The sequence below is a fragment of the Montipora capricornis genome, chromosome 7, assembly GCF_036669925.1.
Source record: "Montipora capricornis isolate CH-2021 chromosome 7, ASM3666992v2, whole genome shotgun sequence".
NCBI classification, from domain to species: domain Eukaryota; kingdom Metazoa; phylum Cnidaria; class Anthozoa; order Scleractinia; family Acroporidae; genus Montipora; species Montipora capricornis.
This window is the reverse complement of record NC_090889.1, coordinates 24,453,561-24,466,060: the sequence shown is the minus strand read 5'-3', so window position 1 is coordinate 24,466,060 and position 12,500 is coordinate 24,453,561. Positions and strand designations below refer to the sequence as shown.

At 40.0% G+C, this 12,500-nt stretch overlaps 3 protein-coding genes across 4 annotated transcripts in view; 2 read left to right on the top strand and 1 right to left on the bottom strand.

The window, feature by feature from the left end:
• Window positions 1–3,830, top strand: part of LOC138056593 (solute carrier family 41 member 1-like) — a 12,382-nt gene extending 8,552 nt beyond the window's left edge. For both annotated transcript variants that reach the window (XM_068902431.1, XM_068902430.1), the window contains 3 exons: window positions 203–405; window positions 2,015–2,163; window positions 2,762–3,830. In XM_068902431.1, the coding sequence (XP_068758532.1) occupies window positions 203–405; window positions 2,015–2,163; window positions 2,762–2,947 (538 nt within the window). In that variant the 3' untranslated portion in view covers window positions 2,948–3,830. The remainder of the gene's footprint in view (window positions 1–202; window positions 406–2,014; window positions 2,164–2,761) is intronic.
• A 4,051-nt stretch (window positions 3,831–7,881) lies between these two features.
• LOC138057768 (uncharacterized) lies at window positions 7,882–10,799 on the bottom strand. The gene is made up of 2 exons (XM_068903703.1): window positions 9,824–10,799; window positions 7,882–9,218 (listed from the first exon to the last, which is right to left on the bottom strand). Exons 1-2 carry the CDS (start codon window positions 10,715–10,717, stop codon window positions 8,505–8,507), a joined length of 1,608 nt encoding a protein of 535 aa, XP_068759804.1. The 5' UTR covers window positions 10,718–10,799; the 3' UTR covers window positions 7,882–8,504.
• A 1,660-nt stretch (window positions 10,800–12,459) lies between these two features.
• The window catches only part of LOC138055797 (uncharacterized), a 1,575-nt gene continuing 1,534 nt past the window's right edge, over window positions 12,460–12,500 (top strand). The window contains exon 1 of the mRNA XM_068901669.1: window positions 12,460–12,500. This exon is cut by the window's right edge and continues 1,534 nt beyond it. Coding sequence (XP_068757770.1) covers window positions 12,460–12,500 — 41 coding nt within the window.

Here is a 12,500-nt window from a genome sequence, read left to right as displayed (position 1 = left end):
GGAGAAATGACGTTGTTTGCATCCGCGTTCGCTCAGCCAATGAAAATTCGTGCTCGTTTGTTTTTGTTCGATAAGCCAATGAAATGTTTTGCATTTTTGTCTACGTTCTGTTTTCACGTTTGTTTTTCAAGGTCATATGAAAGTCGCTCTATCGATTTTACGTAACTGAGAGAGATTGTCCATTTTATTTTTGTGTTTTCAGTACTGGAGGTTTGATCCTCGATTTTGCGGTGGACAAATATTATGGCATAGCAGTATTCAGCCCAGTTATGAATGGTGTTGGAGGAAACCTGGTGGCCGTACAGGCCAGTCGTCTTTCAACAGCTCTTCATCAACTGGGCAAACCCGGCCAGGTTCAAGAAAAGAGAAAATTCCATGGATGCATTGACACATTTTTTGGCTCAGGTATACACCGTTTTTACAAATACTCTCGGCCATTTGCAAGTTCTGCTCGGCAAAAATTATTTGTTCATTTGTGAACAATATTTATAGGGCAATTTGAGCTGACCTCTTTGTTTGCATTTTCTTTCGAGTTTGCAGATGACTCCCAATTCAGTTTTAGAAGAAATCGATCAACAACTGATGCAATATTTTTGCTGAAGTCTGTCATCGACAAATACAATGATACTTTAATTGCTGTTTATAGAGCGAGTTTCAATCGAGTGTTGTTAAACCAAAACCAAAGTAATTACTTTGGCCAATCAAAAAGAACGGACACAATCCTGTAAGCCAATCACAACTCGAAGTAATTACACGTATCCGACTCAAAGCGCGGGAAAATGTGCACGCGCGAGCCACGATCGGTTTTGGTTTATCTTCTGATTGGTTGACAAAAATGGCGCGAGAACTTTGAACCAATCACCGGGTGAAGTAACACATAAAACCAAAGCAATTCGTTAATTACTTTCGACACTCAATTGAAAACCGCTATAATGATTTAACTGCTGCTTACGACCATATTCAAAGGAAGTTTCTTTTTAAATTCTTAGACCTGAGACCAGGTGCATCACATCTGATTGCCATTTTGTATAAAATGTACCAGGGCAGTACAGCGTCTATTCTTGGAATGAAAGAGAGACCTGTTCGAAGTAGTGGTCGGCTGTAGACAAGAAGGTCAAGAGTCACCATGTTTATTCAATTACTATTTCGACAATGTTTTGAAGGTTGCTGCATGTGAAATTGATTAGCAATTTCCGGATGGCTGGGGTATCGAATTTGAATATTTAATATCCCACATTTCTCTACAAATAGAAAGCAGCGAAAAAATGGCAGACTCTATGGTGTGCAGATAGTCAGATGGCTGCTTTATGCTGATGACCTCGTACTGTTCTGTAAAAGTATAACTGAAGTGAAAACCATCATGAACATTCTTAGTGATACTTGCTCTCGCTTTGGACTCATCATCTCTTTTCCAAAGACAAAGAGTAGACCCAAGTATTCAACAAATACTTACCCTCTTTGTTTTCAGTCGGGGAAAATGTGGTGGACAATGAATCAAACGTTCACATACCTTGGTCAAACGTTCAGCAATAAAGATCAAGGCAATTTTATAGACCTCCGTGTATCAAAAGCAATTGGGAAATTCAATGAAATGAGACAAGGGCTTACGGACCAGAAAGTGAACATGTCAACAAGAAAAGCTAATGGGGGCATGGGTGCATGCTATCCCACCTCTTACATGGAACACAAGCCTGGTCTATCAATGAAGAAAATATCAGGAAATTTGGAAGATTTTAAATGTAATCTAGTGTAATGTAATTTGTTAAAGTAAGCGTGAACGTTCACTAAAATCAGTGAAATGTTTACAATCAAAAACTGACAATTTACTGACTGGATAGCAAATGTCCAATCGACCTTATACTGTGCATTTGTTTAAAAATTTACTTCGCTCAAAGAAAGAAAAAAATGAGAAGTTTGTTTTCAGATCGCATGAAGTGCCGTGCATAAGTTTAAAGTGGACGATTGTACTGCAGAAACGTTTAATTTGCATTTTCTCTTTTTTTCCCGTACGCAGGATTGCACGCTCGAACAACTAGAGTGTTGCTCTTTTTGGTGATACCTGGAAATCTGATATTTTTGTACACAATTCGCGTTCTGCAAGCTGGGCATACCACTCTAACAGTCATCTTTACCTCGGTGTATTTACTGGCCGGTTTAATTCAGGTAATGATCGCAACACGTAGCGTTGATTCGAAATCAATAGGGCCGTTTATACGAGAGAAAATAAGCCGCGGCTAACTCTGGCCGCGGCTTACGTAAGCCGCGAAAGGAACTATTTATACGAGTATAAACTCCCTGGCCAGGATAAGCCGCGGCTTGAGAAAGCCGTGAACGTGGATTTTGTACCATTTATACGGGGTGTTCGCGGCTTACGTAAGCCGCGGCCAGAGTTAACCGCGGCTTATTTTCTCTCGTATAAACGGCCCTAATGTCATCACTTTGGCGGCCAATCACAACAAATAGAGGCCATCAAATGGGCCAATCAGAACGCAAAGCGAATACATTTTTTTTTTGCAGCCAGCGAAAAGCGCGGGAAAACATCCACGAACAAAAAAAAGAATGAGATTTTAGTTATTCGCTGATTGGCTAAGATTGTGACGCGAAATTTTTGAACCAATCACCGAGCGTAATACGTTACTTATAGATTACTAGTAGTGTGAGGATTCCCCATTATGTTATCGCTCTTCACACAGATACTAACGGTCTTTCCCGCTCACAGCCGTTTAATTTTGTTATTTTTTACCGTTTATTTTCACCAAAGGTCGCTGTTTTATTGTTATCCGCTAATTGGTTGGTTCACTGGATGTGGAAACGCGGCAAAGATCCCGACAACTATTGCATCCCTTATCTGACAGCACTTGGTGACTTACTAGGTACCGGGCTCCTGGCCGTGGCCTTCTCCTTGCTTTGGCACATAGGAGATCGAGATGCCGACGTGGGGGATTAAGAGCGAATTAAAGAAGGTTAAAGACAAACCTGCACCTAAACTTAACTATGTTTTTCGTTCCTAATGTAAATATCCCCATCCAAAGCAAACATATTTACGACGGAAAGCCGCAAGAATCTGGAACAAAAATTCATCTTTCAAATCGGCACCCTTAATCCTCACGGTATTAAGGAACGCTTTTCATTTAACTAATATATTCCTATTTTTCACGTTGCCATGTTACCACCAATAGCGTAGCTCCTACTCTACTATAAAAACTACACGTAACCCATAATCCCTCGATTCGCTCTGACGAAGGGCTAACGCTCGAAACGTCAGCTTTTAGAATCTCTGTACGGTGGCCAATTTACATTATCAACTCCGTTGATAAAACCAAATTTTTGTATACTACTTCCCCACCGACGCAGCACCACAGTTTCTTTCGAAACTACCCCTTCATTCATATGTCACAATTGTCAACCAGAATTTCGTTTTTCTGTGCCGTGCAAGCCACGTTAACTTGGCAGAACTAGCAGGAATTTGGACCCACGACCGTGACCGTGAGAGGCATGGGGGTATTCTCGATTTTACGTCACAAACTGCTTTGCATTCCTGTTTTCAAAGAAATTTTGAATTGCAAAGCAGTTTGTGACCGAAAATCGAGAATAGACCCATGCCTCTCACGGTCACGGTCGTGGGTCCAAATTACTGTTTGTTTTGATAACTGCGCGCGTCTTTCCCGACAAGTATAAAAAACGGAATTGTGAGGAAAGAATGGTAAAACATGTTTGCTTTTGGTGGGGAGAATAATATTGTAGACGAAAAATATTTGAGCTTAGGTGCACTTAAACGAAGTAACGAAGACCGAAGACCTTGACAAGTACGAAAACTCCCGAAAAGAAAACGTTAAAAGAAAAACGGAAAGGATGCGAACTGTGTCTAACCTGATTTAGCGGATCCATTTTAGTCACCACTTTTTTTTATTTCCATTCCAATATTACCGCTGTGAGCTAAAAGTAAGTAGAAAGTTCTCAAAAGCTTTGCATTCATATTTATAATACATTCGGTCAACACCCGGGCACGTGTAAAAGTTCAAGTTTTGAATCTCAGGACGCTTCCCATTTGACAGAACTGACTGGCCAGACCAGGCATTTTGAAGGACTAACTCTACAACGCCTTCAAATTAAAACGTTTTGAAGATGATATATACCCTTCCAGAAGAATGTGAAGGATTATTTCGCAAGTGTTCCTTCAAATTGTTGCATTTTCTTTGCAATCTGACGGGTCTGGCCGGCCAGTCCTGACAAAAGGAAAGCGCCCTCAGTTTCACGTGTCATCGGTTTTACAAATGACCAATTCATTCTTTGGGGGTTTCAGGGAATAATATATTGTTTATATAAATTTTGCCAGGGTTTATTTATGACAAAGGTAATTTCATGAGAGCATTCCGCTATTCAACGTAAAAGTCGTAAGTAATATATTAATGTTGAAAACATTGAGATCTAACGAAAAGATCAGATCTAACGAAAAGATAATGCCCGAAACAACAGTCATTCAATCGTTTCAAGGCGGCAAATCGACCTTTGTCAATTCATTTGATAAAGCAAAAATTGTTGTAATTAAGACATTGTCGGCGAGGAAGCAAGAGCAAAGGGGAACTGAAAACAGTTACCTTATTAACTTGAAGTAAGTCATATTTAGAGAGTTCTGGAGCTGGGGGTAAATTATTTTTTTAAACAGCGGTCTAAGTTCAAACTTGTGGAAATATTAAGGTCGGTACCTACTAATTCAAAGGTATTTTTTCCCGGTTTATGTATATGCAGGAAAAGAAGATATTAGCAAGTGTTATTGAAATCCAAAAAGAAAATTGGGGGTAACCACGCATTTTTCAAAGATAATTAATCAAAAATATTTGTAAAAAGCTTTAAAATACAAAGCAATGTATCGCGTTCTTTTCCAAATTGAAGCTTAATTATGCGTGGTTACCCCCAATTTTGTTTTTGGATACCAAGAGTACTTGCTGAGTTCTGCTTTCTACGCATAGTTTTAAACTGCGCAAAAGTATCCCTGTATAGATCGTTTTTACTGTCACGCAACAAAAAAATATAATCGAAGCCGTTCAATAAAATAAGCCAAAAACCTGAAATGTTGTAGGAGACACAGTCATAAAATCACCACTTTAATCCACAGGTCTGTGCGGTACATCGTTTCTCAGTTATTTGTCGACGCGTTTCACGCAACTTTATAGAGTTTTGTATGGAGCCGCCATGTTGGTGTACCAATATGGGATAAAATACTGTGTATGAACACATGTGTATGAACACATCTCCTTATGTACATTAAAAGCTCAGACTGCTGAGATTCATAGGCATGGACATTTTTTTCAACCAAATAAGTTTGTATCATGGTGTCACGCAAGGTGACAATTCGAAAATTCAAAATGCTGTATTTTCGAAAGGAAAGACGCCATGAAACTGGAAACTTGATCTTAAACCTCCTATAGATAAAAATTCAAAACACCTTGCGATTTTGGTTTTAGAATTTGATGACGTCATTGTGAAAACCATCTATTCGTAAGCATCACCAATAGGAAACCTGAGTATCTTGAGATGCGCAGAACGTATGCGCAGTAACAATAGTAGGCACCGCTCTTTAGCCGACCCAAGGAGTCAATTATACTTTAACTTTTATTAATTTTTTCGTATTTGGAACATGGCCCAGAAGGAAGTGATTTTATAACCCTAAATCACTTTCTTTTGAGCTATGGTAAAAGAACAAGAAAAATAATTTATCGATTTCGCTAGCTTTCTTCAACAGTCAATCAAGCCTTAAATTAAAAATGAATCAATTGTCAAGTCTTTTCTATAAAGAATTTAATAAAAGTAATTGTAAAGTGTGAAAACCAAAGTAAAGGACCTATATTTATTCACTGTGGGGCTTTAGAGCCTTATGCTTTTGCTGGTGTGTGCAAAAAAAAAAAAAAAATTTGAAAACATAACAGTTTTAAGAAACCTAAATAGAAGAATTCACCTAGTTTGATGTAAACACAAATAAAAGATGACCCATCTCAAGTAATGTAGTGAACTTATCACTGTCAATAATTTTATTGGTTTGTTGCAAACCGCTCAAAAGCGTGACCATTTTTGCCACAAAGTTGCTGTTAATAGCGTCCTTTAGCCGGGCGACCAAAACTTACCAGAACGTGTTTTCAGTTCTGAGCATGCGCATCAAGTTAGGAGTTTTTTCAAGTGCGCATGCTCAGGTTATCTATATTCAGCCAATGTCGTTCCCAGAGTCATCGTTCCCTTGACCAGCGGTCGGGAAGAGAGACTCTGGTCAAATCCAAGAGATGCCATATTTGATTGGCTGTTAAAAGACTGTTTCATTTTTCAATCGTGATTGTCATTACGAGGTTGGAGATGATCTATAAGTAAATCTTTAACAATTTACAAATTCCGTAACGATTTTGTTTTTGAAAAAAGCAGTATTTTGAATTTCCGAATTGTCAGTTGCGTGACACTAGATACTGAAATCTGTTTGACTAAGAAAATGTCTCTTGTTATTGTTTATTCTCCGCAGTTTAAACGTTTTAAATGTATTAGGAAATGTGTTTATACTCATGTGTAGTCTCACTAGTGAAAAGTAAACGCTATCATGGCAAGGTGAACTGCAGTTACCCTCGATTTCTGACCGTCTCCCCTCACGCACGCGCAGTTATTCAACCGGAACTAGAATTTTCTGGTTCCGGTTTTGGACATTCTCGTTCCCAGAGCTGAGCCACATTTTCACTTAATTACTTAGTTGTGTTGATTTCTGTTCCCAATTGAACCTTCTCTGTTTTGTATTTCTCAGAAATCCCTAATGAATCACCATCCAAACGGGAATAGGCTGGTGATCCTACGTAATTAAGGCAATCAGTTGCTAATATATCCCCTCCCTACCTTACTGTACTGGTGCTGACCAAAGGGATCACATCCTCTGGAAATTGCCCCATTCGTTCTCATATTTCCACCTAAAGGTCGTTAATGTGCAGAAAAATTGACCGATTTTTATATGTAAAAATTCAACTAAGAACTAAAAACGTTGTTTCGAGGTCGGGGGAAAAAAATGAAGATTTGTGAGGGTTTTGCCCCTGACATTCGAGGTAGAGGCTTTTGTCTAAGCGTGAATAACATCAGAAACTCATGACACGGAGACTACAACTGCCATATCTCTCCACGGAATTATCGTTCTCTAAGACCGCTTATCTTTCGAAGAGGTTTTTGTTCGAAGTCAATCAACTAAAAGTGTCCCCCTTACGTCACATACGCATTTATTGAATGAAAATAACGTAATGATGAGCCCTTGTTAATATTTTTATAGAAATGGGGTCATTGGTATGTTTGAGTTGTGTTTGAATCTTCTCTTCCGCTTGTCCTCCCTGCACATTTGGGTTTTATTATAACACATCGCCTAATGAGGTCAGCATTTAATGGTCGGGGGAGATGAATTCCGCTCAAGAGCTTAAGTCATTGACCTTATTCAAAAGCGTAAAATTGTTCTATTTTAGCAAGGTGCGAACGACTATTGACGAAGACGTAGTTAACTTCTGTTTATACGAAGTAAGATAAATGTAAATCTTAAACGGGGAAATTGTTTAAAATGAATTTAAAAACGTGGTGTTAATGGACCTTTGGCACCCGGCAGCCGAGCCTCTAGTTGATGTGTTTGGAAGCGAGTTCAGGGGAACTAAGTCCCTCGGGACTCAAAATGGTCGCCATATGAAAAAGGCTCATTTGTTGTTCACTTCGTCTCTTGTTCAGGGGCAAAGCATTTAGGGAAGTTTGTCGAAATGACTCCTTGCGACCCGTTAAAGTCCAACGTGGAAATGCCAAATCACTGAGTACGGGGAAGGTTGAAAACTTCTTAGCTGTGACATAAACTTTTGAAAATTGCTTAAAAAAAAAAATGCTTGATTTGTAGTTTCGTTTTATCTTCATGTTTAATTTTATTTTTCCTTGCGCGCGCGCAAAACAAACTCAAGCCAATACATGTTAATTTTCGGTTTAACTTTAACAAATAGGAAGAACTTGACATCGTCAGAAAGGCATATTGATAAAGAAAAGGGTAAAAGTAAAGGATGTGTTCCATTTTTGCGGTTGTTTTATCCAGAGTAAAAGAAATTCCACTTTAATCATAATTTTTTGGGATCGCTTTTCAAGGCACACGGCTGGAATCTCATCACTAGGAACTAACAACTGGTATCCTCACTTGCACTGACCGTTTTCCTAGTTCTTAGACCATCTTTTTTGTTTCATCCGTGTCCTCCATGTTTTTTCCGGTTGAATTTAATCATTTGTAACGTAAAAGGACACATTGTGCGTTGATTGGCTCCCGCATCCTCGTCACGTGACATGGAGGCATAATCTCTGGCGGGAAAGCTATTCTAAATAAAAAGATGGTATTAAAAACGCCTAGGAAAGATAGGATCCCGATACGGTACGTTCTACGATCTATCGGCTAATTTACTTGGATCTAACAATTGTTTTTAGTCCAATTTAAAGTCGATGAGTTCTCTTCTAATATAGTTCAGTCTTTTTTAGTTTCCGTTGAAATTTAGTAACTGCACGCTTCTTGACAAGATACTATCCTCCCCACATGTGGCTACAATTTTCCTATCCTTAGAAAGCGCGATGTCGCGCGCTCCAGAGACCGTTTTGACAGAGAAGACTTCATTGCCGTTTGGGTCGAGCACACGAAGCTCGCGAGCAATCCCGTGATAAGCCAACAAGGTGTTATTGGTCGCGTCAAATGTCAACCTTATTGGATAAGCAATGTCGATGCCCATGTTATCTCGCTGACCAAGGGAGAATTTATCTTCGTCGAAGGAGGTCAAAAGCGTGCCCTCTGAATCAAATACCTTGATAAGTGACGTATTTGTCTTGCTGTTGGAATCAGAGACGAAAAATTGACCATCGTAGAATATAGCCTTTTCCGGGCTCTCTAGATCACCTTCTCCCAATTCCATCTCAACGTCGTACTCGTCGCCATCTTTATTGTAAATCTGGACACACGGCCGGCCCCCATTACAGGCTAATAGGATACGCCCTGTCTTGTCCACAGAAATACTGCCAAAACTTAGGTCTTCTTCATCGTCGACTTCAGTCAAACAGCGGATGTGCTTGCCAGAGATGTCAAACAACTGAAGGCTCTGTGGACCGTCAAGGGGTCCGTCAGATACGACGATGCTGTTGTCGGGGAGAAACGCCACTCCATCAGGACATTCCATCGCAATATCATTGTCTTCACCAAGCTAGAATTGAAGGATATGAAGAACTGTTATTATTGCGTGCAAAATACATGTAAGTGATTTTTAGTTGATTCTTTAAGCCTCAACTTAAGTAACAGCGGATGACCCTTGAGCACCAATGCAAATAAAGCTACTTTTAGAAACTTCAATGCAACGCATATTTCTCTCCAGTATACACAAGTCAAATAATTATTGTGCAGTATGTCATGGCGAAACCTCGAAGAACGGTAACCTTTAAAATCTCGACCCCAGGGTCCTCTCAGCTTTCAACATGGCAGCTTGTCGGCAAGCCGCCGTGTTGAAAGTCGAGAAGGGCCTAAGGACGAAGTTGCGTGTCCTTGAGAGACAACATCCTGCGTGTCGTCTCTTCCCGTGGGAAGTTTTTTGGCTGACGCCTGTTCCCATGCACTCCTACCCCTTAGTGAGGTAAGGAACTGTTTAGTGAAAAAATGTAAAAGATCCATTTTTCTGTGATGTAAATAAGCGACGACATTTGATCGCATCTCACGCATTTTTCAACACAAGAGGGGACCCGACCTTCGCACGCGTGTGGAATTTGTAATTTGTTATTGTCGCGCGAGCACTACCAAAACTTCAGGCCTGCTTACCTGGCATTGAAATGATCCATCAGAATTGAACAACCAAACACACTCGTTTCCATAATCAGTGACAGCAATGTGACCATCTTTTCCCACAGCAACAGCTCCTGGATTGAAGAAACTCTTAAACTGCAAAGGCGCACTCAACGCACGTATCACCTCCGCTGCTTCTCGATAGGTAATAGTTGGGGTGGAGCTCTTGCGGGACGCGGTTGGAGTAACGCCTGCAGTGTTTAGATCATTTAAGAGCGTGGGTGCCCTGCGGTTGCCTTGAATGCTTGCTAGACCCTCATCTTTGATGCACTGTATTATCTTGCGGCTGGGAGTGAGATCCAGAAGAAATATGGCCGCAGGCTTTTTACTTTCATCTGTTCCACCGTAGGTTGATAAGAACCGTTTTTCTCTATTGATAACCTCATCGATTTGTTCATACAATTCTTTTTCCTTTTCGTCCAAAAGAGCTCTTAACTTCTCCGCCATCTCAGCTGCTTGCTTTCTCATCCTTTCTTCTTGCTCTTCCAGAGAAGGCTTCGGTTCTTCATCGTAAATTTTCGATTTCCTTTTCTCTGTTCGCTCCGTTTTGTTCCTTGGTTCTCGGGGTTTTCGAACCACCGTCTTCGTCTTCGTCTGACCGCGTTGCTCTTCTAACATACGCAACACGCGATAATCTGTCGGCAGCATGACTATTCCACCCATTGGGAGAGGCAGTTCCTGTTTGTCAATGGGGCAGAAAATCTTCATAGAATTTTTAGGAGTTATTTCAGACAGACAATCTTGGCAAATTGTATGCATGCAAGGCAGTTTTTTCGGCTCTTCTACATACTCTTCTTTACATACAGGGCAGATATGTTGGCTGTCTGCCGAGGGAAGGCTTTCCTTTTTTGCTTTCTTGAAGAACGCCATTTTTTTCTCGATGCTTCCAATCCTTTTGCGTTGAACAACCTGTTGTTCTGAAATCGTGGGCAAAATGACAGTTTCCAGTGACGCAAAAGTTCAAGAGAGTTGTCAGCTTCAGACAACTCGTATCACTGAAATGTTTAATTTTGTTGCCGCATTGTCCAATCACATCTACGCACTGATTCTTTTGTTTTCTTTTTAGAATTTGACATCCTCAAGTTCTTAGCCCTGAGAATAACAACTTATCCCGGTTTGTTCTCAGGAGTGGTGAAAGATAATAATTTTTTTGATCGTAACTTAATTTACAAGAGAAAATGACTTTGGGAAGAAAACAGAGTGGCTGTCCGTGATAATCAAACTGTTGAATTGATTTACTGTAACTGTGACTTTTTAATTAATCAATCAGTCACGCAGATGAACCCGAAAACTCTGAAATGGCTCCGCATTCATTGTTTTCTGTCATCGCTCGTTATTATTTAAGAATAAGAAGGAATTCATATGAGCCCACTTTCTATAATTCCGACAAAAAATTTTGAAAGCTTGTTTCGTTTTTCCTTGAACTGCAAACAGACGTAATATTTATCAAGACTGCGTTACTGTAATGTGCAATGAACTGTTGAAAACGGTATTTGTGAAGTTTTACTTCAAAACAATGATTATTTCGTAGTGGGATAGGTTTTCAAAATATATGTCTGTCGGTTTTTCTCTTTATCATGCTCACTATATATATTACGATTCTAGAATCGCAAAATTAGTCTAGGGCTTAAAATGGCAGATCCCTTGGTTTTTGCGTTGTTGATCAAATCTACCAGGAGATGGGCTTCTGACTTAAGCGGTCATGTTAAAAGGCAGATCGTGCAGATGGCAGACTGCAGATTGTGCAGATTGCAATAATAAACATACATAACCTTTCTATCGACGCGGATATGCGTTGATTCGATTATTTTATACTGCGCGTGCTCCAGCATTGTAGACCTACTCATAAAATATAACAATAATCACTTTATAAGTCTCAAGGTATTTAGCCGAGCACGAGACTGAAATCAGAACAAATGAAATCAAATGTTAGTTTATGAGGAGAGGGGAAAACCGGAGTACCCGGGGAAAAACCTCGTAGAGCAGAGTTGAGAACCAACAAACTCAACCCACGTATGGCGTCGAATCTGGGAATCGATCCCGAGCGACATTGGTGCTCCCCAAATATTAGTGTTGGCCCTGTGACAAGACGTAAATTGCATCATCTCCACCTGACGCGTCACGCCGTGTGATACTCTCCAAGACCAAGAGCCAGATGATTACATGGTGAGTTTCAGCCCGGGCCGAAACCTTCTCCATGAAATCGCCACTTTAATTAATGTTAAAAATAGATTTGACATAAATAAGCATACATTACGTGTGGCGGGAAGAAAGTCACGTGTAGAAGGACTTATAGTCTGAGTGTTGATCGATCGTCGGATCGCTTCGAGTGTCAAGTTGAGTATTGAGTTTTAGATTTCAACCGTGCTTAAGGCCTGAAACGGTCGAGTGAAGTGGTAATTCGTATGGAAAATTGTAAAGAGATTATTCACCAGGAAATGAATTAAATATACCATAAAGATTCAGTACATGGTCCTTTCGAGTCGGAGGAAATACAAGAAGGAGTAGAACAACAATTTAAGCTGTTGCCGTCATCGAAGGATTTTTTGAATTGGAAAAAGGCGAAGTCTCTGAAGTCTACTCAAAAAGGTTGTTTATGGACATAAAGCGTCATGAATATCGACAAGAACAGGAAAATACGAGATGCACACAG